General features: G+C 41.5%; 1 protein-coding gene across 3 annotated transcripts in view; it reads right to left on the reverse strand.

Annotated features, from left to right (window-relative positions):
• The window catches only part of LOC143126619 (NACHT, LRR and PYD domains-containing protein 3-like), a 213887-nt gene that overhangs the window by 131535 nt on the left and 54667 nt on the right, over window positions 1-27685 (reverse strand). For 2 of the 3 annotated variants that reach the window (XM_076288281.1, XM_076288285.1), the window contains exons 1-7: window positions 10274-10350; window positions 6903-7004; window positions 6621-6776; window positions 5343-5456; window positions 5030-5143; window positions 3436-3549; window positions 643-756 (exon numbers count right to left, since the gene is read on the reverse strand). In XM_076288281.1, the coding sequence (XP_076144396.1) occupies window positions 643-756; window positions 3436-3549; window positions 5030-5143; window positions 5343-5456; window positions 6621-6775 (611 nt within the window). In that variant the 5' untranslated portion in view covers window position 6776; window positions 6903-7004; window positions 10274-10350. Of the gene's footprint in view, window positions 1-642; window positions 757-3435; window positions 3550-5029; window positions 5144-5342; window positions 5457-6620; window positions 6777-6902; window positions 7005-10273 lie in introns of those variants that run through there. The other variant, XM_076288282.1, reaches the window with a different exon arrangement.

Below are 27685 nucleotides of genomic sequence, written 5' to 3' on the forward strand. Positions count from 1 at the left end.
ATCTCACTTTGGTTCTTCTCATAAAAAATGTTTGATTCAAGTTCAGCGTATGTTGCAAACTATTTGTTTCTCAGCCAAAGCCACAACAAAACGGTAACAAATAAATGTAAAGGTCCATGTCATGTGGAGTTTTGGCAAGTAGCCGTATAATAAGCGGGGTAATGTATAGCGCGTCGGGGTCTGGTTTGCCCTGTCGGAACTTATTTCACGATAATGACCGGCATTCTATGCATTATCCCTTACATATTGTCCATATTTAATGCTGGTCTCTAGACTTTATCCTTGCACTGTTGGACTTATTTGCACCATGACACATTGTGACACACTCTCATTGAGCACCTTACCACTGCATACTGATTCACAGGGTCAGTCCCTGCCCTGTCACTGCAAGCGTCTCATGCTTATACATCAGTTAGTACATTCACATTTTTATTTATTTCACATATTCACATATTTTTTTTTTATTTACTATCTTTTATTGTCCATATTATTTATGTTGTTTTTTTATCATCCTGTTTATATTGTATGTTGTGTGTGATGTCTTTAAGCTAATGGGACCTTGAATTTCCCCTTGGGGAACAATAAAGTATCTATCTATGTATCTATCTACTTTTGTATATGGGTAAAAAGCTGAAATCTCACTTTGGATCAGATTGTGGTGATCCACTGCTAAAATTGTGAGGGTGATGCATGGACCGGTCACTCTTCATGGACACACAGCTGGGCACTGGAGACACTGGTCTGTATGTATGTGGTCTGGATACACAAGGAGACAACACACATATTAGACTGAGTGACACATCTTCACAATATTAAAAAAAGTTAGCATGTCTACATACCCTCTCCTTCAAACACACACACACAAACTCAATGACACACACACACACACACACACACACACACACACACACACACACACATACATACACACACACACATTACACACACCACACACACACCTGTCTACTCTTGTACTGTATATGGATACAAAAGCTGAAATCTCACTTCGGATCAGATTGTGGTGGTCCACTGCTAAAATTGTGAGGGTGATGCATGAAACAGCCACTGCGAGTGTCTCATGCTTATACATCCCTTAGTACATTCACATTTTTATTATTATATATTTTTTATTTAGTATCTTTTATTGTCTATAGTATTCATGTTGTTATTTTATCATCCTGTTTATGTTGTATGTGTATGTTGTGTGTGATGTCTTTAAACAACTGGGACCTTGAATTTCCCCTTGGGGAACAATAATATCAGGGTTTCCCGCAGCACTTTGCAGTCAAGGCGGCCGCCTTGGCAAAACATGCCTGCCGCCTTAACTACATCGTCAAAAAAAAAAAAGTAGTCCACCATGTTACTCTGTCCTGTTTTCTCCCTTTCATTCCAAACCGTGACCAACGCCAGACTCCCTTCTCCACAGAACGCATTAAGAAAATAATAAGAAACCTGCCATAAATCGAAAAATAATCAGTTTTTATAATCTTTACATAAGTGATATGCCTCCGAATCAGAGCTAGTGAGCGGAGCTGAGCCGCGCAAATATCCCGCTCCTCGCTCTCAAGAATCAGTTAAATGGCTCCGTTTAATTGTCAGGTGTGATGAAATGCGTTCATATTTCACTTTTTATGTCATAAACGTTGCCGGCCTATAGAAAGGTTTTGTGGTAGGATTGTCCAATGGACAAGTTGTTGCTACAATTTGTGTTTTAATTTATGCGACGCATCGATGCTGGGTTCATCAGTTTTGCGCACGTTTAAAATGTTTAGCCGACCGCGTAATTTGTCATTTTCGTTCTATAAGTTTCACTTTTCATGTCATGAATGTAACATGCCTATGATAAGGCTTTGCAGTTGTCCAATATGGTCAATCTATTGTCTCAATTGTGTTTCATGTGACGCGCAGAAGCTACATTCATGCATTGTTTTGCTCCAGTTGAAAATGTTTCTGCGTAATTTGTCAGCTGGGACAATGCGTTCAATAAATTCCTCTTTTATGTCAGAAATATAACATGCCCATGATTGATGCTTGTATGGTCAGGCGTATCTAATCTAGGCCTCTCTTATGTTCAATCAGATTGGATGCTAAGCCTGTATTCTTTAGGCAATTAATCCTACTGATCCCTTTAGTTTTAGGCTTATGTGTATTAACGTTGTCAAGCGTGTTTGTTGTTGCACTATCGATGTTGCACTATCTTTTAAAATAAATGATGTGAGTGAAATATATTGCCGTTGCTCTTAGTTCTTTGGGATTTAAGTTTTCTGTTTAAGGTGACAATTTGTCTTGTAGATTATTTCTCCCTCTTTTAAATTGAAGCGAGCGTGGAGTGATTTCACTGGAGCAGGAGGATTTTGAAGTGGAGGGGGGAGCGAAATTGAGCGGAGCGACCTGACGCGAATTTGAGTGGAGGAGCGGCCGAGTAAACAGCCACCTGCTCTCAGCGCAGTGTTGACTTGCGCATCTTTTTAAGAAGGCAAGCCCTCTAATCGGACGGGCAAGACTGACAAATAGACGGGCCTAGGCCCGTCCAGGCCCATCCGTGCCTACGCGTATGCTTTCTAAATTATTTAGCTAACTCCATCCCCATCCACGAACTTAGGCTACTATGGCCAATATCTTTGAAATTTAACGGTCTTGGTTTTATTAGGAAGACATGAATTCTGGGTGGGTTTTGGGCATGCCTCAGATTCGTGGTGTGAGAGAACAGAGCGGCCTCTCCGGCCTCTAAATTAAAAAGCGCTCAGCGCTCAAATTCCATCCATATTACACAAAACTATAAAATAATCTAAACTTCATTCACTCTCGGTGTATAGATCAGGACATACTTGCGGAACAGGCTGCAGGGCAACAGTCTGACAGCCTGCATGAAGATAGGTATTAATGGTCCAATAGTAAAACAGTATAATATACTCTTGTATTCTCAGTTCAGATGGCTTGTAGCGGTGCTAGTTGTCAGCTCTGCCATAAGTAGTGACTGATCACATTTGCACATTTTGTTGTTTTGCACTTTCTTTTGCACTTGTTCTATAGTTTGTAATAGTCTTTGTTAAAATTGGACAAATTACACAACTATTTTGAAATATTTGTATACTGTTGTATAGTTTGTTTGGTGTTATTACTTTGTTAACTGTTATTTTGAGAAGCTGGTTATTTATTTAATATGCAGTGTTTAGTAAATAATTGTTAAATGTACAGAGTCTGTAGTGTATCGCACAAACAAGACGCCAGCACCCACAACCCCCCCCCAACCCCCGCTGGTCAGACCGACACCATAACCCTCCCATCCCGGTCGGACGGCAACCGATACCAGAAACACCCCCGGTCGGACAACCTACCACCTTGACTAACACATTTCCTGCGGGAAACCCTGAATAAAGTATCTATCTATCTATCTATCTACTTTTGTATATGGGTAAAAAGCTGAAATCTCACTTTGGATCAAATTGTGGTGGTCCACTGCTGAAATTGTGAGGGTGATGCATGGACCGGTCACTCTTCATGGACACACAGCTGGGCACTGGAGACACTGGTCTGTGTGTCTGTGGTCTGGATACACAAGGAGATAACATACAGAATACATTGAGTGACACATCTTCACAATATTAACAAAAGTTAGCATGTCCAGGGCTTCAGGGCTTAAAATGATTTGGGGGCCCCCACCACCTTAACGTCATCAGTAATATTGAATATACTGTAGTGGGGTCATTCACAACAGTGGCCATCCTAGATTCTGCTTGACTCTCTCCACACACACAAACACACACTGAAAATGATGGCTTATGTGATATGTTTGTATTTCATATATTTTTAAATTAATATAGTGTATTTAGTTTAGCCTGGCTAGCGCCACCACTTCTCAATGAGACGTGGTCTGGGAACCAAACGTTAATTTTCTCGTATTTGAAAAAAATGCCCAGATCCGTTTATTGGGTGCCACGGATGTCTATCAAATGCGTCTGTGCATAGCTCATCATCGTCTTGCTTTCCCCCTTGTTCTGTGATTGGTCCCCTATCTCAGGCGAAAATTTGCTCCATGGTCTCCAGGCTGCCTTAGCAGCGTGAATCAAATCGCGCGCAAGGCAGCATGGGAACACCCAGGCTATATTTAGTTAATAATGTATAGTATTTTACTAGTAATTACTAGTAGCTAAACATATTTAGTAATTTGAATGCTTCACATTGATTTTTAAACTATTACACTTAGGCATATCTTTAATGTGGTGTATAGGTCTAATTGAGTGCACATTGGTGATGTGTAGGATTAATTGAGTGCCTGTCACTTTAAGAAATACGTGAGAGTAATTAGCCTTCAGCCTGACGGTTTTAGGCTAGTGATTAAAAGTTGTGCATAGTGCATAAGGATATGTGGATGCAATTCGTTATGTTTTTCTATGTCATTAGATAAAATAAATGTTAAAAAACTAACAAGTCGAAGACAAGCTTTCTGGGATCAAGTGTTTTGCAATGTTCACTAATGATTTTAGTGAGCATTACTGGCAGACGTGACCTGAGCTAGCAGGATAGTTACCAAGGAACTCTCTACAGATGTAAAAGTTTGCCATGGTTGCGTAGCCTATTTGCATAAGCGCAAAGTGGTTCTCTCTCTCTGTGTGTGTGTGTGTGTGTGTGTGTGTGTGTGTGTGTGTGTGTGTCTGCGTCTGCATGAGGCTATGTTCAATCCAACTCGGTAGTTGACCGTCTGGTCAATAGCACCACATTCACGCCACTTTATGATTAGATTAACGTCATCAGACAGGCGGGAATGCAGGAATTTCTCGCATTATGATGGCTAGAGTTGCGGGACTTGAACAAATTATGCGCAATACCCACAATCCCGCATTGGAATTTAGGCCCTGATGTCTACATACCCTCTCCTTCAAACAAACACACACAAACTCAATGACTCACACACACACACACACACACACACACACACACACACACACACACACACACACACACACACACACACACACACACACACACACGTCTACTCTTGTATATAGGTAAAAAGCTGAAATCTCACTTTGGATCAGATTGTGGTGGTCCACTGCTGAAATTGTGAGGGTGATGCATGGACCGGTCACTCTTCATGGACACACAGCTGGGCACTGGAGACACTGGTCTGTGTGTCTGTGGTCTGGATACACAAGGAGACAAAATACATACTAAATTGAGTGACACATCTTCATAATACTAACACAAGTTAGCATGTCTACATACCCTCTCTATCAAACACACACACAAACACACACACACACACACACACACACACACACACACACACACACACATGTCTACTCTTGTACTGTATATGGATACAAAAGCTGAAATCTCACTTTGGATCAGATTGTGGTGGTCCACTGCTGAAATTGTGAGGGTGGTGCATGGACCGGTCACTCTTCATGGACACACAGCTGGGCACTGGAGACACTGGTCTGTGTAACTGTGGTCTGGTAACATAAGGAGATAACATATACAAAAACTGAGCTGACACATCTTCATACTAACAAAAGATAGCATGTCTACATACTACACACACACACAAACTTAATGACAGACACACAAACACACACGCACACACACATACACACACACACAATCTCTCTCTCTCTCTCACTCACACACACGCACTGCACATGCACACCCCAAGGACATTCATGCAAGCACACCAGCTCAGCGCCTTGTGTTTCCAGGAACCATTGCTCATGACTAGGCAGATCCCTTGACTTCTTGACAGTGCACTCTCTACAATACTGTAATACTGCTCTCTCTAAATGTGCAATACTGTAATACTGCACTCTCTAAATGTGCAGTACTGTAATACTGCACTCTCTAAATGTGCAATACTGTAATACTGCTCTCTAAATGTGCAATACTGTAATACTGCTCTCTAAATGTGCAATACTGTAATACTGCACTCTCTAAATGTGCAATACTGTAATACTGTTTATCACCCGGAGAGAAGAAATACTCTTTTCTGATTGGCTGGTGGGGTGGCTATTAATTCTGAATAACAGGACACCGTTCCATATCAATGCTTATGAATTGTAACTATAACAACAATAGTAGGACTACGGTTGCAGGCTTCGCAACAATGGAATCAACTGTAAACAAGCTAACTGTCCATGCTATCGCTGGCCAATGGAAGGTGTACAACAAGCTGAACTTGAGCTTCTTTTTAAACGAAACCGCGTGTTTCCTTTGCTTTACAGTGGCAACCGGGTGATAAGCGGGATAATGGCCTTCGAGGTGTGTCCAGTTATACGGAATTAATGGACTCCGCTGCGCGTCGGGGATTTTTTTGCCACTCGCCCTCGTCCATTTATTCCGTATAACAGGACACCTCGGCGGCCGTTATCCCTTACATAAAATAGGTAAACAGTGTAATATTGCATCTTTCACTTGAGACCAGGTTTTTCTTGGCCGGTGGCGTTAGTGGCGTTTTCAGTGGCTTCAAAATGGAAATTTGTGATCATGCGCCTCAACACACCTTGTTTTCTCATTGACATGCTTGTGGGTTCAATAAGGGCCAGACACCTGGCGGGATGATAACTGTGTTGGCCACAAACTAGCACAGACAATTGCAATGTGCCATGGGTTGGCAAACAACTCACCTTGGATAAGAAAACAGTTGTCCTGAGCTGACCCCCTGATGCCAATCAGTGACAGGCTCCTTGTTATTCATGAACACATGGCTGGACACATCAAATACTGCCCTGCCTGTCTGATTTCCATTGACAGCATCATCACCTTCTTGAGGGAAATCCATTCTAATCAATCAATCAATAAGAAAATAAACAGAGTGAATGAGAGAAAGAGAGAGAGAGAGAGAGAGAGAGATGAGTGTCCCTCTCCTTTTATAGAGGTGAGGTAAATGTTTCTGATGAAGTGCTTACTTTTAGCAGCAATGTGGACCAATCAGGTCTGTGCATCCATTTCTGCTCCAACAATAACAGACCTGTTGACAGAGACCCACTGACAGAGGAAGTAGCCTAGGCCTATAATGGAAATCAATATGAACACTTATAAACAGTGTTGCCAGATGCCAGCAAGGTTTTCCAGCCCAAAACCTCGTCAAAAACCACGAGAATGCACAAAAAACCGCCCAAATTTGCTTTTGCTTGTTTCTCATTTGAACACATTGAAATCATTAACAAGCTTTAAAATTACCCATTTTTCGACTTAGCCTATCCAATTTCAGAAACAATATTCAATCAAATGAACGCAAAAGTAGGCTACACGGACGTCAGACTATTCTTCTATAAGCTTAGCCTATGTTACTGAAAATAATGCAATAGGCTAAACGTAGACTATCAATGAGTCTGTTTGTGTCAATAGACGCTTGAAACAAAAGCATTTATAGGCTATATGAACATACAAAATAGCCTAACGCACAACATTTCAATTATGACACATGCATATTCATGTATAACATTAGATGAAAATCGCATTGATTATAGAACAGGGGTGTCGACTCTTTGCAGAGGCAGTGCGTTCATAACTGGTGGGCCAACTCTAGGCTACACAAAAAATATTTTCATAGGCCTACCCCAAATGTAGGCTAAAGGCTTGTGTTAAACTTGAGTCTGACACCTGTGATTTAGAACAATTAATTAATACCTAGGCGCTATCTATTCCCTGAGACAGGCAGTTAGGCCTAGAGTTTTCATGAAAATCGCGCTGAATAGGCTATTTAGGACAGTGTCAGTGCGCTCTTTGCAGAAGCAGTGCGTTCATGCATGGCAACTCTATACACGCAAAAAAATATTTTCATACGCCAGATATAGGCTAAAGGCAAACTTGAGTTTGACACCTGTAATTTAGAACAATTAGTAGGCCTACCTGACAGGCAGTTAGGCTAAACCTAGAGTTTTCATGAAAGTCGCGTTGAACGAACAGGGGTGTCAGTGCGCTCTTTGCAGAAGCAGAACGTTCATGCATGGCGGGCCATCTCCACAAAAAACATAGGCCTATGGCCCTAGGCCCTTCGTGAAAATCGCTTTGAGCAATTGTTATTAGGCATAAAAATAATTAGAAAGTTCTAGTAGGCTTTGTCAAACTTCCTCAACAACTGTCGGGCTGGACGGAACGTGGGCCGTAGTCCTATGTCAAGCCATTCGCGCAAGACCTGCGCATGCTCATCAACCCTGAAAGAAGGGGTAAATCCATCCTGTCTCGTAGGTAATCTTTCAGCAGTGTGCACACTCATGAAGAGATTGACTGTAATGAGAAAATGCTCTTTGCCCACTTTGGCATATTGACATTGTCAGTCAGCTAGCTAAGTTTGAAAACCCCGCGAGCTGTGTGTTTGAAGGGCGGTCTGCGCCGGAGTAGGGGAGAACTGGACTCAAACACTTTTTAATTAAACGTATTACAAAGACATCGTAAAACACTGAAAGCTAATATTTTGTCACAAGCAACCTACATCTGTCCTCTGTCAAATACCGTTGCATTTTCAGCTCTGAACAAAACCATTCAGGAGTTATTTAAGAAGAAATCGAACGTGCGTTTTGTTTCATTCGTCCCTCCTGGCCGGGATAAATGAAACGACATGGGGGACGAAAGAAACATACAGCCTAAACTTCCCACAACTTCAATATTTGACAACATCATGAATGGTACTTGAAATAGGCTATGTGTTAATTTGGATAAATTACTGCTGGGCTTTACTGTCTGCTGTGAATATCTAGCAACTAATTGCCGTCATTGTGAAGCGCATATCTCGCGGTTATGGAAATACCATGCACTATGCCATTTATATAGCTAGAATGCATAAGGTGACGTGAGCTGAGAGTGTCGTGAGTTTAGGGGGCACGTCAGCCAGAGGGTGTGTGAGTGACTGAGTGAGAGACTGCTGCCTGCTGACCAGAAACGGTCGCTAGAAGGGTCTGAAGTGCCTCTTTTAAGGCTACAAAAACCCGCCGAACTGATCCGAAACCAGCCCAATTTTTATACACCCGCCCAAACCCATTTTTGCCCGCAAAATAGATGGCAAAACCGCCCAATTGATCTGGCAACCCTGCTTATAAATGAGACCAACCCCACTACTACTTGTACTAGCCTACTACAATTAATAACCTACTAGTCTGTGCTAAGTAGACTAGGCTACTAGGCCTACTACTTGTTTTACTACCAATTCGCTGAAAGATGTGTTGGTTTGACTGTGTCTGGTGTTTAACTTGAACTTTAAGTGGCTAATGGGTTTTGACAACACTGCTAAATAAATACCGACAGTATGACTAACTGAGGTGAAGTCTGTGTTTTTGAATGGACACCTTCGATAAAAGGCAGTGTTTTTATCAGTAGGGGGTGCCTATCGGAATATGACTGCGGTCCTACTGCGAACTTTACGGCCTACTGCGAACTTTACATTTGAGCCTTATAAAATAAAATAAAATAAAAAAGAAAAGTTTATTTTTAAGATTTATTTCATGCCCATAGACCTCTGAAGTTCGCCTACAAAAAAGCTGCCATCTTTGACATCCGGTATCTGGCGATTTTTCCTATGGGAAAATAACATGGGGATTTTGAATTATCGCACCTGTTAAACTCTTGCAGGGATGAAAAACTCTGAAATGCAGACGTTTTCCTGAACACACTTTTGTCCTCTGCCTTTGAGTGGATACTGTGATCTCCGGTACGTGAAGGCGGCACACTTAGATTTTTGCTACTCCAGAGCTAACTTGCAATGCAACTTGCAATAGGTAGTTAGCTTCAATTAACAACCGGATCTCCTTATATGGGCAAAGATGGCCGTTTTGGTTCTTTTTTGTAGGCGAACTTCAGAGGTCTATTGCGAGATGTCGTGATGCCTTATTTCAGACAAAGGATAGGCTTAGAACAAGAAGCTAGGCCAACACATACTAGACGGGCTCTGCTATCAATAAAGTAGGATAGCCTCGTAGGCCCAGCCTACAGCATTCTTCTTCGTGGCAGATTCGTGTAGTTGTTAGGTAGGCCGTTGTTTCTACCTAGCCAACCTGTCTGTAGGCTTAATAGCTTAAATTTACATAATTTATTTGCAACTAGGCTACGTTTGGTTGATCCATTCGAGCGACTACTTTACTAGGCCACATGTGGACCTAATTGACTGAAGTCGCAACGCAAATTAGAGTCTGAAAAGTGTTATGAAATGTAGGCCGCCTAATCAACAAACAAATCCACGACGTCTCCGACTGGTGGCCATGAAACCGATATCAATTGGCCTAACGCTTCTCTGTAATCGATCACAACCTTGGCCTACATTTAACCCACTTTATCTACTTACCATAAAACGTCAGAAATGTTCTTGCCCGAACACCGGTCTCTGCCAAGATGTCCCTTGAGATTTACTTTCGATTTCACTTGTTCCGCGTTCATCACGTGGGCAAACGCTAGTCTGTTAATGAGTCCCTGAGCCAGAAAGGTGGGTCGGTATACCTATAGGCTACTATCTAATGGGAATAAGTGTTTTTTGGCAGGGTATACTCCCTAGAGTTGGACGAATAAGTGATAGCATTGCATTGATAGTCATTTGTCTGTTATCAACATGTATAATGGTACATATTAGGCTACAGGCAGCCCAGTGGGCATTTGATGTCAGTTCAACATCAATATGACATCAAACATCGACGTCAAAATTACGTCTAGAAACAGGTCTAGAATGAAAGTTGTATCGACGTCAATGTACTGATGTCAATTTGACGTCAAGATTTTGACCTCCGCGATGTCGTTTTGATGTTATTTTGAGGTCATACTTTGTTGGCATTTGATGTCAATTCAACATTTATTTGACGTCAAGATGTTGATGTCGTTTTGATGCTATTCTGATATCATTCAATGTCAAGCTTTGATGTCAATTCGACATTTATTTGACATCAAGATGTCATGATGTTGATGTCGTTTTGATGCTATTCTGATATCATTCAATGTCAAGCTTTGATGTCAATTCAACATTTATTCTACATCAAGATGTCATTTCCATGTCAAGCTTTGTTGGCGTTTGATGTCAATTCTACATCTATTTGATGTCAAGATGTTGATGTTGTTTTGATATCATTCAATATCAAGCTTCAATGTCAAATAAAAATAAATGCGACAAACATTGATGTCAAAATTACATCAGCATTTATTGACATATATTTTGATTATTTGTGCAGAATACAAGTACAAAGACAACAAAATGCAGTTTGTGTCTAACTAGAAGTGCAAAAAAGCAGAAAAGTGATATACAAAGTATAGACAGGTGGTGCATATACAGGACAAGACACAGTGCCGTGTAGACAGTAGTATACAGTTGGTTTATAGAAGGTGGATTAGAGTAATATAATTTAAATATGTGCAGTGTATAAGTAGTTATCTTATAAGGGCAGAATAAATATGGCTAAATATGAACAATGTATGACAACATGTACAATGTAGTAACAAGTAATGGAATGTTGGAGAACATTGAGAACATTGAGAGATCCAGTTGAATGGAGAGAGACAGAGAAATGGTTTCTTTTAACAGGGTTCCTACACATTTTCTATTTTAAAATCCCATACTTTTTCCATCCTTTAATTTACAAACTTTTTGGTAGATTTTTCTGACCATTCTCGACAATGCTACTCCAAAACCAAACGTTTGTCTCAGCATCCAGGAATCGTTGAGCACCTACATTTGTGCTTTAACATTGATGGTGTGCCACTTTTTAAATCCTCCAACTTCCAAATGTGGCCCATACTCTGCAACTTTCACAACTTTGCTCCTTTCATTGTGGCCATCTACTGTGGAGTTGCTAAACCAAATTCAGAGGAAGAGTACTTAAGTGACTTTCTCCAGGAGTTGCAGCAGTTACAGCAAGATGGCATTGTTCATGGAGGCAAAGCACTTCAACTGTCTGTGAAAGTATTCATATGTGATGCTCCTGCCAGGGCATTCTTTAAGTGCATTCTTGTTACCATTCTTGTGAGTGAAGCACTATCAGAGGCACCTATGACCGGAAGGTTTGTTCTTGGGGCCAAAGAGCCAGGTGCGGTTCCAAGGGCTGAAGACTGTTTTGTTTAGGCCAGCTCTGCTGCCCCTCTGCCTCCACCGTACTGCTGCCACTCTGCCTCCACCGCACTGCTGCCACCTGTGGACAAGGAGGAGTGCGAGTTATACAACAAAATTAGTTATTAGTTGTTAGTGGCAGCACTAGTATAAAACCTCTAGAATCTCTAAAAACAATCACAAATAGGGCAGTTCATCACAGTTCAACAATTGTGGTTTGGAAACTAGGCCTGCTGCAACTGGATTGATAAAAAGTAATGTAGTTGCAAACATCTCACCTGGCTACTTGTATTTGGGAAGAGCAAAAGCTATCAGCCATCAGCATGATCGATCATGTTATTAGGTTGTTGTTGTAGAACAAGGAAAGGAATATCCAGTGTTTCCTCTACATTTATTTAAGCATGGCGGTCCGCCACGGTTTAAATCCTATCCCTCTCAAGCCCTCTGAAGTCACATTAAATGGGATAGGATTCAGGAACTAATTAATTTAAACCTCACTGACCAGAAAATGTAATGTCTCTGTTTCATAGCAGTTATTGCTAATCAGACATGATGTTGAGCAACTAGAATTGTTTTTAAAATCCCGGGAGTGACACCCCCAAGTTTTTTTTTTTTTTTTTTGGGGGGGCGGATGGGTAGGTGGGTGGGTGGACTAGGGGGTGGCTCAAGGACTAGAGTGCCTTAGCCTGGGTTTTCCCATGCTGCCTTACGCACGCGATTTTATTCACGCTGCTAGGCAGCCTGGATTCTATGGACTTCGTTTTCACCTCAACGAAGGAACCAATCACAGAACGGAGGGAGGGCAGCAAGCCGATGACGACACGCCGAAGCCGTTATGAGCTATGTACAGACGTATTTGATAGACATTCGTAGCGCCCAATAAACGGCTCTGGGCATTCGTAAACCATGTTTCAAATACGAGAAAATTAATGTCTAATTCCCAGACCCTATCTCAATGAGGTCTGACGTTAGCCAGGCTAAGAGCGCCTATTCATGGAAGAGGCATGCGTGTTGGAAGTAGTTTTCAGCTAAAGAGACACTGAAAACATGTTTTAATCTGTATACCATTAACATTGCATAACAAAAGTAAAACATTAATTTGTAGAGTACCAAAACCAGACGTCTTTTGAGTGTAATCAGATTATGGCAATCATTTTTACAATTGTTTACAACTTAACTCTATGTCCTCACTTGAACCCATTTGCAAGGATGGACGACGCTGAGTATAGAACGTGCTGGCAGTGACAGATAACATGTAAACGCGCCATAGCAGTGACGAGACGCACACACCATACAATCGGCCTGACATTTTGAGTGAACTTAAATGAACTACCTAGCAACAATTCCAACACTCACAAGTTAAGGATGTCTTCATGTAAATTTTTTTTAAAAAAAACGAAAAACTGATGCATTTAGTCCAAATTAACTGTGCTAAAAAAGTAAAGTGAATGGGTGTTCAACTCTTGAAATAGCATGCATCTCCTTCCATGCAATCCCCGCCCCACCTCCACTTTTTTCCCACGCTTAACTGTAGTGTTATATGTAGATAAATTACAATACTTACAGTATTTGAAGTAGCTGCACAACCATGCTAAATAGTATAGTTTTGACACACAGTACACAAAGACACTTCTGCCATCATACCGGAATGTAAACTATACTCGTAAACGTGCTAATTACCAACCATTTCGTTCGAAAATTTTAAAACAACAATGTTTTTTAATACTTCAAAATAACATTGTGTGTGTGTGTGTGTCTTTACCTGGTGAGTGAACTCTCTTGCGAGCTTGGACGTGGCACACATTTGGAATATTCCAGAATGCACTCAGTGTTCTTACTGCAGCAATCCTCACAACACACCACCTGCAAACAGAGGGAGACTAAGATTAATATCTTGCAAAACACACAGAACATGAAAAGACCATCACTGAAGCACTACTACACTCACATGCATCTTAACACATGCCTCAGAGCAAGTCAGGTACATCAAACAAGGGGCAAATAAGGGCTATGAAATGAAGAACATGTAGCCTAACACTACCCTTCACAAACTAAAGATCCCTTTACTTGTAGGCATGATATTGAGGTGCCACCCACCCATCACATCCATTAAATGACAGGTCTGTTAATAAACATGGCTATATTTAACTGCAGTTCCTTAAATCAGTGACTAACTGATATATATATATTACTTCATTCATACAGGACCTCTTTGCCGTTATAGCAACACTATATTATGTATCAACACTAGCACTACATGTATTAAGTTTAAATACAGTGACCTAACGTTACCTATGTCCCATGGAAGTTCGCAAGGTAGAGCTAACGTTAACCGTTATTAATTCTAACGTTAACAACTTTCATCTGTGTCTACTAGCCTGCATGGTAACAGCCATTTTAAATGTAGCTAACGTTACTTTAAATGTATAGCTAACTTACTTGCGCCTGATATTTCATTCTAAAACTAACAAACAGACAAACAGGCAAACAAACAGATATTCCACATAATAGTGAAGTTAGTCTGCTACTGGAAAAGTTAACATTAACAGCTAACATCGCTAGCGTTAGCTCACTAGCTAATTCTAAACATGACTAACGGCTTTGATTAACATTCCATTATGAAAACAATATATTTCGAATAAATTCACGTTTTCAATTGGCATACAAAAGTACTGTAATTCTTACCTGGGATATCATGACGGCAGAGTTTGTACGGCTTACACATTCAGTCAGAGGCATGACAGAAAAGTGACGGTTGATTGTTGAAGTCACTGGTGACTGCAGTTGAAAAGGAGCAAACTCAGCGAAGATTCTAGAGTGCTGCGCGAATTTGAATTTGTTCAGGGGTGGGGGATGGGAATTGCTGTGTGTGCGCATGCGCTTATCAAGCGGTGATAAGCATCCGTTAAAAACAATCGTGAAAATGATTACTGTTGGCATTTTAGTCTGTTATATTACCAGACTGATTGGTAGAAGTGTCAAAACAATAGTAACATTAGCCTAGTGGGCTATTATTACTACTATTAAGATTATTAACATTATTGGTTCTCATATGGTGGTCAATTCAATGACGTCAATTCCATATCATTTTGACGCCCTTTTTCCTATGCCTTTTTTCTTGATATCAAATCAACGTTGATTTAACATCAATCATATTGACCCAAGTTTATAGACCAGTGACTACATGTTAGATTGATCCCTTGTTGGACGTCTTTACAACAACAAGCAAGCCATAGCTTGTAATGCTAAAATAGTATGAAATTATAGATGCTCAACATGGTGGTCAAAACCTTGACTAATTCTTGACATCAAATTGACATCACGGTGCCCGCTGGGAGGGGACTGATTAGGCAATAGGGCTCCAAGGGGGAAGAGGGCCCTTAAAAAACTTGAATATATTTTATTTCTAAATTAAATCCCATAATGAATGTAAGATTGTAAGATGTAAAGTTATCTTAAGTTGCTTGTGGTTTGTCTATTTGCGAGTGCTTTGTCATAAGTTGCAGGTCGTTTGCTCCGTCGGCTGCTGAGTTGCTCTGATGAGAATGGACCTTGTAAGTCGCTTTGTATTAAAGTGTCTGCTAAATGAATATGTAAATCAGGAGAGGATTATACTGTATACACAAATATACTCTATACCATATACACAAATAGTCACATAGTCTCTGCATGTAGTCACATAAATGTAAGTTAGAGGAGTTAGAGGAATTGTGACAAGCTATACAGTCTCTTTCACACACACACACACACACACACACACACACACACACACACACGCACAGGAAGGCTGTGGTTCTATGACTGCTTTCATTTGTGCATACTGTCACATAGTCACGTAGCTCTGACAGCTAGTTTCCTGTCCTCAAAGCTGCTAGACTATAGTTGCTCAGGAGCAACTCTATTGATGTTGTCTATGTGAACAGATCAAACTTTTAATAGACTTGCTTAAAATTGTGTTAGGATTTTATAGGCTGTTGTATTGTAATATGCTATCAATGAATGTCATATATTTTAAGTTTCAATTTATCAAAAGCCCCCAGACTCCCGAGCATTTTGGAGGGCTCAGAATTATTTTCTGTCATAGTGCCCGCATTTTCTAGCAGCGGCCCTGATTACAGGTGAATATAAGCTAAAAACTTTAACAAATAGATATCCACACTAAAAACACTTCCGCGATTGATTATTTTCATTATGTCAATATTTTTTTGTATTGAAAGTTTTCTGTAATAATATATAAATATGTAAACAAGCCATTATTTAATTAAATAATTTGCATACATTTCAAGTACAAAAATCTTAACATTGGATAAAGTCAAGTTCAAAATTCTTGTTTTGTTACCTAGGAAACATGAAATATTATTCCTCAAATTCCAGAAATGGTGTATTTTTGAGAATACCAAAGAAGAAAAGGCCGCACTTTGCATACAAACGTGTTTATTGCATATGTTTATTACACCTGTTTATGTAAAATCTTCTGACCTATAGGAGCATAACAGGAAGGTAAGTGTTTTCATTAATGGCTGTTGGTAGTATGATCTATTCAAAATAACCAAATTCAAATCACTCACTGTGATAACAATTCACTCTAATATGTCCAAAATTAAAAACAAACAGAATTATTTTGGACCTGACTTTATCCAGGTTTCTGTACTTAAAATGTATGCAAATTATTCTTATTTCAGTAGAGGATGGCTCATTTACATACGAAAACATAACATTTAAGAAGATTTGCAATACAACTAAATATTGATTTAATGCAAATAATCAGCTGTGGAAGTTTTGTGGGGATATTTATTAGTTAAAATGTTCAGTCTATTCACCTGCAAGATATCCCTCCATAGACATACACTGGACATAAAGAGGCTAATAAAACACAAGAAGCTATAAAGTATCTATCTATCTATCTATCTATCAATCTATCTATCTATCTCTATAAAGAGGCTAATAAAACACAAGAAGCTATAAAGTATCTATCTATCTATCTATCTATCTATCTATCTATCTATCTATCTATCAATCTATCACTCTATCTATCTATCTCTATAAAGAGGCTAATAAAACACAAGAAGCTATAAAGTATCTATCTATCTATCTATCTATCTATCTATCTGTCAATCTACTCTATCTATCTACAGTATCTATCTATCTATCTATCTATCTATCTATCTATCTATCTACCTACCTATCTTTATAAAGAGGCTATTAAAACACAAGAAGCTATAAAGTATCTATATATCTATCTATCTATCTATCTATCTATCTATCTATCTATCTATCTCTATAAAGAGGCTGATAAAACACCAGAAGCTACCCCAAATGCAATGCTATCACATATTTTCTAATTCTAGGGTGGTATACCTTGTCAAAAATCACTATGAGACTTGAATGGTACCGAATGACCAAAATTACAGGGTCTGGCTCAAGGACTAAATGACAGCCACCACCGGGCGTATGCCACACACTAGCTGTAAAACTCTCTAGAGTCTAGGTTTAGGTTTACTTACCTCCATATACTATATAAACTAAATCAACTATCAACATAGTGTGCTTAAGGATGATCAAGCATGACAGGGCAGGGACTGAGCCTGTAATTCAGTGTGCATTGTAAGGTGCTCTATGAGAGTGAGTGTCACGGTGATGGTGCAAATGGTACTATGAGTCGTCCTAAGGTGTCCTAAGGCTATGCATTTTATTGGCATACTGGTAAATGCTGCATATATTTTCTAACGGATAACCACTCATCTAATGTAGAACTGGCTCTCCTGTGGCAAAAGAAGGCTGCATAGTGTTCTGTCACTGGTAAGCTCACACACAGCATCTTCAAGCTCATCATCGTAAGAGGCGCAGCTAGAGATTTGAGATAGCTTAAACAGAGCATCCACTTTCAGAGGAACATTATGGAACACTGTGAATTGAGAGCCTACATTTATGTCTACTGAATATCCCAGTTTTTCTTACTATCTAAATCTATCTATCTATCTATCTATCTATCTATATATTTATCTATTTCCATCTATCCATCTATCCATCTATCTATCTCCATCTATCCATCTATCTACTGTATCTATCTATCTATCTATCTATCTCTCTGTCTATCTATCTATCTATCTATCTAGCTAGCTATCTATCTATCTATCTATCTATCTATCTATCTAGCTATCTATCTATCTATCTATCTAACTATCTAGCTATCTATCTAGCTGCCTTAACGATTACCGCCCTGTTGCTCTCACCTCTGTTGTTATGAAGTGCTTTGAGCGGTTAGTCAAAGATCATATTACATCCTCCTTGTCTTCTCCATTAGACCCACTCCAGTTTGCCTACAGGCCAAACAGGTCCACAGACGATGCAATAGCATCTGCTTTGAACACGTACTGCTCTCTCACTGCTCCTCATCGACTACAGCTCTGCTTTTACAGTTTTTCTCAGTCGCTTTGGTTCATTTCTCAGATCAGAAATGAAATTCTCAAAACTACCTGTTCAATCTTCACATCATTGTGCCACTTGTGCACATCAACAAAGCAGTTTCTCATTTCTTTAAACAAGTTGCAAATGCTTTGGTACATCCATGCAAATGATTATGTACAATTCTCTACTGTTTCATTATCAATTGCTTATGTGATGTTGATTAAATGTATTATAATGGGTCTCTGTTGAATAGTCTCACCCCCCACAACATTTAAGCATTAGTTCATAGCTAGGGTCTTTACAAGCAAAATGGTTGAAGAAGTTGTCATAATGTCAAGCATATTTATATACATTTCCATTAGACTTTTTTTTCTAAATCTGACCTGAATTGGTAAATTGCTCCCAGGTGAATCTTGACTTTCTCTAATGAAGGTGCATCTCATGAACCATCAACTGGCAAGTATATATATAGCTGGAGCACAACACAATGTTACAATGTCTGACAACGGAAGGACAAGGAACAGGACGGGTCCACAGCCAGAGAGAAGAGGAGGAAGAGGAGGAGGAGTGAGGCTGCGTGGCGGAGGAGTTGGGAGGCAAAACAGAGGAAGAGGCAGAAAAAGCCGAGGACATATGCGTGTTCCTGAGGAGAGAAGAGCCACACTTGTAGACCACATTCTCAATCATAGGCTTACAATGGCCGAGGCTGCTCGAAGGGTGCAGCCAAATGTTGGGAGGACAACTGTGTCCTCAATCACTCAGACTTTTCGTCAACAGAACAGGTAATCTAACAATAGGCCCTGTACTGTAATGCTGTATACTTTCTGTAATGCTTCATACAATATTACAGTATTCCACTTGCATTTTACAATATACAGTAAGTATACTTTAAACAGTGACTTACATCTTACTCAACTTTGTGTTTTGCATTACTATATTTTTCCCACATAGGACAAGACAACTTCACAGGGGTGGCAGAGGGCCCCTTTTCACACCTGAACAGGAGGAGGCTATTTGCACCCTGGTTGTAGAAAACAATGCCATGAGACTAAGGGAGATTAGGAGTGCCATTATAGAGGACAACAACATCTTTGATAATATCCAAACAGTCAGCATCTCAACCATTGGCAGGGTGCTGAAAAGACACCAAATGCATATGAAGCAGCTGTGCACTGTTCCATCTGAAAGAAATGGTGAAGGAGTGAAGGAGCTGTGCTGCCAGCATGCAGGTAACACATGTATGAGCATGCAGCAGCTGCAGCTCAGAGTAAACAGTGCAGCATCGGATAGTGATGTACAGTACAGGAAGTGTGACCTTTACACAGTTGCTATGGCTGTAGAACTGTATACATTTGATGTAGCTGTATCTTGCCCAAAATGAAAGTGCATGTAGTTCATCAAACTCATTTAGTGTCTTCTGGATATAGCGTACAATGGAACTGGAAGCAAGTGAACCACCACACAGCTTCATCTACATGAGGCTGGCTTCAACCCAACGAAACGCAGAAGGCGTGGTCCAAATATCATTGGCCACAGAGCTACAGTTGATGTGCCAGACCAACGGGGCGGGAACAGAAGCATGGCTGCTGCTATCTCTGAGAACGGTGTGCTAACGCATGTTCCCATCATTGGCCCGTACAGTGCAGAGCGTCTTGTCACCTTTTTAGACACTCTCTACAGGGATCTCATCCTTGAACAAGAGAGGGGTCAGATTGGAGATGACCTTGCCAAAGTACGTGATAGTTTGGGACAATGTCAGTTTCCATTGCTCCAACATCATCAGGCAATGGTTTGCCACCCACAACAGGATGCTGATGGAGTTCCTCTCACCCTACTCCCCATTCCTTAACCCCATTGAGGAATCTTTCTCAGCATGGAGATGGAAAGTATATGATCGCCAGCCACATACACAGATGACCCTTCTGGTTGCCATGGATGCAGAGTGTGATGACATCACAGCAGATGCCTGCAGAGGCTGGATAAGATAATCTAAAAGACTCTTTCCACGCTGCATCGTGCTATGCAGTGCTGTATTTTCCTTTTTGTATCGAAATGACATGGTCTACAGAACACACAGTAAAAGTGTAAATATCTTGTCCTAAATGTGAATTTTTTCCAGTCTCTTGCAATCAAACTCCCACATACACTAAGGTGTAACCTACAATTTACAATTGTCAAATTTTAGCCATAGTTTACATCAGAGCATCCTCCAGAGTACACTGTTATATTGACAACATGACTAAGCAATTTGACTTATCCGTATACGACTTGTCATTCTGATGGCACTGACATGTAACCTGACTCTCGCCAGATGAATTTCGTTCCGCCTAGCTCCACTCATCCATCTGGGACCAATCCATTGGAGTGTTGCTTCAGAAGGCTGGGCCTAATCAAAAAATGCTTGCATATGATTGAATAAGCCACCTATCCGTTATCTATTGACGTGCTACTTCAACCACTCACATCGAAGCCAACCCGTGATGCTGATAACAGTCTCACAGTCGCTTCTACGCTATGTCACATCTATGAAACTCCCGCCCTGCGTCCTGATTGGCTGTACCATAAAATCGGGTGCAGAAATCACTCTCAATGGAAGAGGTCCCAGATGGATGTGAGTGAAGTTAGGCGGAGCTAAGCGGAAAGAAATTCATCTGGCGAGAGTCAGGTTAACTGACATGTTTATTGATACAGATATTTACTTTTGAGAGATGAACTAAGGATTTTGAGCAAGAGACTGGCTTTTTCAGGTAAATGTAGAGATTGGAGAAATGTACCAAAGTGACTGGGAAAAACTGTAACACCATAGTTCCATTCAGGCTTTTATCATGAAACTGAGAGAACTGAACATCAGTTACTCCCTGTGCAGTTGGATCCTTGACTTCCTGACTGACAGGACACAGGCGGTACGGCTGGGTAACATCATCTCCTCTGCAGGGATGTGTGTTAAGCCCTCTACTGTACTCGTTGTACCCTCATGACTGTATGGCAACTCACACCTCAAACACCCTTATTAAGTTTGCTGATCCTCGCTGGCCCCAGTCCCCCAGCCCAGCCACAGTCTCTTTACCCTATCATCTGGTAGAATAGAATAGAATAGAATAGAATAGAATAGAATAGAATAGAGATTTATTGTCATTGCACAGTAATACAACGAAATTCAGTGTGCTCACATACTAGACACATTAAAAAAGGCAGCATAATAGTCAGTAAAATAATACATTAAGTGCACTCACATACTGGACTCATTAAAAAGGTACCATAATAAATAGTCAGTAAAATAATACATTCTCTTCGTCTCATTCAATCAGTACATTCATGTCGTCATAAACTATACCATCAACTCAGTACCATTGTATGCATTTGGCATTGAGTGTGCGGAGAAAGTGTAGCCGCTGCTGTGCTTTCTTCACTATTGCTGTGGTGTTTATTGTCCATGATAAGTTCTCTGAGATGTGTATGGCCAAGAATTTGAAGCTGGACACTCTCTCCACCCTCTCCCCGTTGATGTTGATGTGTAGTGGTGTGTGTGTTGTTACGACCCAGTGCAGTTGTATATATGTATATAAAATGTCTGTTCCTTGTGACTTGTGGCTTCCTTGTTCATTTGTGTCTTGCAGATTGCCTCTTTGCTAGTTTGCTGTTTGCCGGTGCAGTTTAATTGACCAACCGCAGTCATTGGATGTTTCGGGCTGCTGGCCCTTTAAAAGTTCAGCCATGACGTCAGCAGGGGCTCGCTCTTCCGACTTTCTTTGAGACGCCTGCCACGCCACTCCTCGCCACCTTCGGGCCCAGAGTTGTTTTTTGTTCTGCCGCTTCAGCCACTCTCTGCGGCCCTGCTGATTTTTCCTGTGTTTGCCCTACTTTTTCGTTAACCTTTAAATTGAGCCTTAGTTTCCTAAGTGATTCTATTTTTGTTATTAATAAATATAATTAATTTTATATCTTTTGCCCGTTATTGCTCTTTGTTATTTCCATAAGCCCTAGACAAGGGACGTAACAGTGTGTCCTGTTTCTTCCTGTAATCGATGATCAGTTCTTTTGATTTTTTGATGTTGAGGCTCAGATTGTTCTCTGAACACCTACCTGTCAGCCTTTGAACCTTCTCTCTGTAAGCAGACGCATCACCTTTGGTGATCAGTCTCACCACAGTTGTGTCATCTGCGAATGTCACTGTGGTGTTGGTAGTGTGAGATGGAGCGCAGTCGTGTGTGTACAGAGAGTAGAGAAAAGGGCTCAGCACGCAGCCCTGTGGGGCCCCTGTGCTGAGTGTCAGAGTGGGGGAGAGATGCGGGCCCATTCTGACCGCCTGTGTTCCTGTTGGTCCAAAAGTCTTTAATCCAAAGGCAGAGGTTGAGCTGTATGTCCAGGTTGGCCATCTTGGAGAACAGTCTGCTGGTGAGGATGGTGTTGAAAGCAGAGCTGTAGTCCACAAACAGTAGCCGTGCATACATGTAGGTCCCCTGCAGCTCCAGGTGGAGCAGAACAGAGTGGAGGCTGGTGGAGATGGTGTCGTCTGTTGACCTGTTGGCTCCATATGCAAACTGGTGGCCATCCAGAGTGGGTGGCAGGGCAGCTTTGATGTGTTGTAGAACCAGTCTTTCCAAACACTTCATGAGTTCAGGTGTCAGTGCTACAGGCCTGTAGTCATTGAGAGATGTTGTTGAAGTCTGTTTGGGAACTGGCACTATGGTGGATGTCTTCAGGCAGGTGGGGACAGAGCACTGTGATGGAGAGAGAGATTGAAGACATTTGTAAACACTTCACCTAACTCTGCAGCACAGTCTCTGAAGACCCGTCCTGGGACACCATCTGGCCCGGCTGCCTTCTGTGTGTTGATCCTGTGGAGGGTTTGGATGACGTCTGCAGGCTGAAGGACGAGGGTCTGGCTGCTGGTGTCTGGAGCTGGACTGGTGGTTGTCATTCCACACAATAGACCTTTTTAACATTTATGTCTATGTAATATCCCAGTTTTTAAACGTGTCTTTTGGAAATGTTTGTTTGATTCAGACTGCAAATCATTGTGCAATACCTCCCATACTATTGTCGACCCCCAGTGTAGATCCACTGCACTGCACCATGATACAGACATACTGCATGTCTATGGCCTGAGAGCAACACTTCTGCTGAACACTGGTGGCAGGTCTATTAAACCTGAGGTGAGAAGTATCCAACACACGGCTTATGTTGTTACAGATATCTCTGGAGAGGCACGCTACTGTGTAGTAGTGACAGAGATCCAGGGGTCTCCAAAGGGCATCACACAGCATTTGTGGACACTTGTTCAGATATCTCTGAAGATGCACGATACTGTGTGGTGAGAGAGATCCAGAAATGACCTTAAACCGGGGACGCTGTTCCCGGGGCCATCTCCAAAGGGCATCACACAGCATTTGTGGACACTTGTACACACTTGAACACATACAGAACAGGAATCCAGAAACATAAAAGGCTACAAATCTTTAAATAAAATGACACATTTTTTTTATAAAAGTAGCATCAGTTCACAGCACATTTCCTTTACTTGCGTTTGTTTATCCATATCCAAACACAGCATTTATGGACACAACACACACAGAGCATCAACTAATGATGACCTCATGTAAGATGAATCCAGAAACTTAATGACTAAAGGCTATGAGATGAGAAAGAAAGAAGGGTTGGTGGGCCGAGGCAGGAGTTGCCAGGTGAGACCTTTTCTGGGAACATCTCACCTGTGTGGATGGGACAAATGGGGGAATTAATGCAAAAAAAAGTCCTTTGAAGAAACATTTCATTGATGCCCTCAGTAGAGATGGAAGACGTTGGATATTTCAGTTTCTGCTCATTATACTACCTATTCACCAGCCTGTGGCACTGCAGAGCCTCTGTTTGAGCCCTCTTGTCCCCTAGACCTGTCATCTCTTTTTCCACTTTTTCTCTGGCTTCCTGGTTTCTCCTGCTCTAACACATGAATGCACTATGAATGATTGGGCATTGCATATAACATTCCTGCCCATTCAGCACACAAGTGCAACAACAACAACATTCTGACGAACATGATCTCGATCTCGTCCACATGCTCCTTCTCCTTCTCCAGCATGTGGTGCAGGAGAGCCACCAAGGCTGACCGGTCAACACTCACCACGTGAGAGTGATGTCTCGGCACGGTCATTTTCTCAAGCAGCGCCTGGCGTTTTACCTCGTGGACTGGCGCAGGCCGCCTCTGCAGCTGAGCCCTCATGAGGTGACTGTCCATCCTCAGCTCGTCCACCACGACCTTCAGCCTCTCGATCTCATCCACAAGCGATCTAGAACACCCTGGCTCTGACGGTAGGCACTACTTACCCGTTGCTAAAGGTGCAACAGCCATAAGATGTTACGGAACATGTTTGCCCCTGCCAGTCTGGATCACTTTTGGTATGCCAAATATTGAAATGAACTGAAAAAGCGCCTTCACCACCTCTATCATAGTTATGCTTTGGTATGCCAAATATGGAAATGAACTGCAAAAGCGCCTTCACCACCTCTATCATAGTGATGCTTTGGTATGCCAAATATGGAAATGAACTGCAAAAGCGCCTTCACCACCTCTATCATAGTGATGCTTTGCGGTGGATAGGCCTCAGGATAACAAGTAGCCTGGCACATCACCGTCAACAAATATGCACACCCTCACTTAGACGACGACAGTGGGTCCAAGTGGATGAGCTAGAGGGAAGATGCAACACAGATGAGGAGACAGAAGGAACACAAACACACACACACACACACACACACACACACACACACACACACACACACACACACACACAGGTTAATCTAGGAACATTAAACTTACATACACAAATGTCTGTATTTACACTTCTGCCAACATGTCAACAAGTTTGAGCCAGTCGCCTTTGTCTCGATGCAGTCAATGAACTCTTCCTTCTGGCGTAACCTGGAGGGGAGAAGCCCTTTTACAAAAGAGGCACTCACCCGATCCTCTGATCACCAGTTGATTTCTTGCCAGCACTCAAAAGAAAAACCAGTGGTTAATCCAAGTCCAACCTTGTATTGTCCCCTCAAAAAGAGTGACCAGACACCAGAAAGTCTTTTAACCCTTCCTTACTAGAAGTAGTTTATTTTATAAGTATAAAAGTATTACAGAAAAAGAAGCAAAATATTAGGAATACAAAAAAAATGAAGATTACAGAAAAATAAATGAAATAACCGCATATAGAAAAAATGCCCCAAGTAAAAGTAACAAAAACAAAATGTTTTCTTTTTCTCCTAAGAGAGAAAAGAAACAACAGGGTCCCTACTCTAGCCTTGTCCTAACCACAAGTGTCAGACAAAATCGAGGAGAGCGATGTCTCTCACCCCTTTCTTTTTTTAGTCATTGCCCTGTTCCTAAATATGGTAAGTGGCTATATGATTGGCAGATTTTCTTTGTCTGTCTGTCCTAGACAGGCACTGTAGTGTGACCTTGAGATGACCTCCTCCAGGATGCTCTTTGTGTGTTCAACAATGCACAGCTACACAGTGTGACAATGTTAGTTCGAACACAACATAGTTTCCATTTCTTTCATACAAACATGATTTTATCTTAATGATACTAACAACACCCATTTAAAACATGCTTCAAACAGGATGACAACTAATTGTATAGGCCACTGCTATATTAACCCAATCACCACTCCACTCAGCCTCCCAGTAGCAGTGTCCAGACTGACCCGTGCTGACTAAACTCTGACCCAGACTGTCTGGATGGAGTCTGGATGGAGTCAAATATCTCTGGGAGGTCAGGATACGGCTGCTGCTGACTCACATATGTCACCTTTCTGTTCCCCTCAGAGAGAGAGAGAAATCTGTGTGCTGTGTTTGGATCCAGTGTGAGCTCACAGGCATTTGCACACAAGAGGAGAGGAGAGAACATCCTCATCAGAACATGTGTGTGTGTATGTCTGTGTTTGTTGGGTGTGTGTGTTTGGTGTGTATGTGTGTCTGTGTGTGTTTGATGTGTGTGTGTATGAATCTGTGTGTGTTTGATGTGTGTGTGTGTGTGTGTTTGGTGTGTGGGTGTGTGTGTTTGGTGTGTGTGTCTGTGTGTGTGTGTGTGTTTGGTGTGTGTGAGTGTATGTGTGTATGTTTGTGCGTGTGTGTCTGCTGTGTGTGTGTTTGCTGTGTGTGTGTGTTTGTGTATGTTTAGTGTGTGTATGTTTGTATGTATGTATGTATGTGTGTGTGTGTGTGTGTGTGTGTGTGTGTGTGTGTGCGAGTGTCGGTGTATTTGTGTTTGGTGTGTTTGATGTGTGTATGTGTGAGTGCATGTGTTTGGTGTGTGTGTGTTTGATGTGTGGCTGTGAGTGTTTGGTGTGTGCGTGTATGTTTGGTGTGGTTATTTTTTGTGTTTGTTTGTTTGGTTTCTTTGTGTGTGTGAGAGAGTATGAGTGTGTGTTGATTGTTATGGTGTGTGTGGTGTTTGCTCACTTTATTATTTTCTGAAATTGCATCCTATGCAGTGGATGTTGTGCAAAGCATGATGGTGTTTTGTTGTACATAATTCATAGTTAAATTATGGAGACTATGGTCACCGTCTCCATGTGGAGGTGTTACAGTACGTCCCTCTTCTACCTATAGGTGGCGTAGTTTTGATCATGTCCTTTTTGGCTGCTCTATGGTCACCGTCTCCATGTGGAGGTGTTACAGTACGTCCCTCTTCTACCTATAGGTGGCGTAGTTTTGATCATGTCCTTTTTGGCTGCTCTATGGTCACCGTCTCCATGTGGAGGTGTTACAGTACGTCCCTCTTCTACCTATAGGTGGCGTAGTTTTGATCATGTCCTTTTTGGCTGCTCTGCCTGTTTCCTGTTTCTTATTGCCTTCAGGTCTGACCTGTGTGCGGGGGTGGAGCTTCTCCCTTTATACCTGTGCCTGACCATCTGCTTGGGGCCTTTTGCCAAGACCGGGTGGCCTCCACGCTCACTAGGCCAAAACGTTGTTTTTCTTCTTTGTTTATTTTCTAGTTGTTCTTCAAATTCCTAATTATGTATTAATATTTTTGTTATTAAATTACCCCTAGACTTGAGCCCCTTTGACTGTTTGTCAATTTGTGTTGGATCTAGCCTGGCTGGCTGTAACATACACACACACACACACACACACTTGGAGGAGTAACCTCACCAAGAGCACACACACACATTAGGACCACACATACACACACGGAGCAGTGGGCAGCACATACACACCCGGAGCAGTGGGCAGCACACACACACACACACCTGGAGCAGTGGGCAGCAC

The sequence above is a fragment of the Alosa pseudoharengus genome, unplaced genomic scaffold (assembly GCF_046254945.1).
Source record: "Alosa pseudoharengus isolate Yale_2024_CS ecotype anadromous, Long Island Sound unplaced genomic scaffold, YU_APseudo_1.1 YU_APseudo_1.1_scf_1, whole genome shotgun sequence".
Lineage (NCBI taxonomy): Eukaryota > Metazoa > Chordata > Actinopteri > Clupeiformes > Clupeidae > Alosa > Alosa pseudoharengus.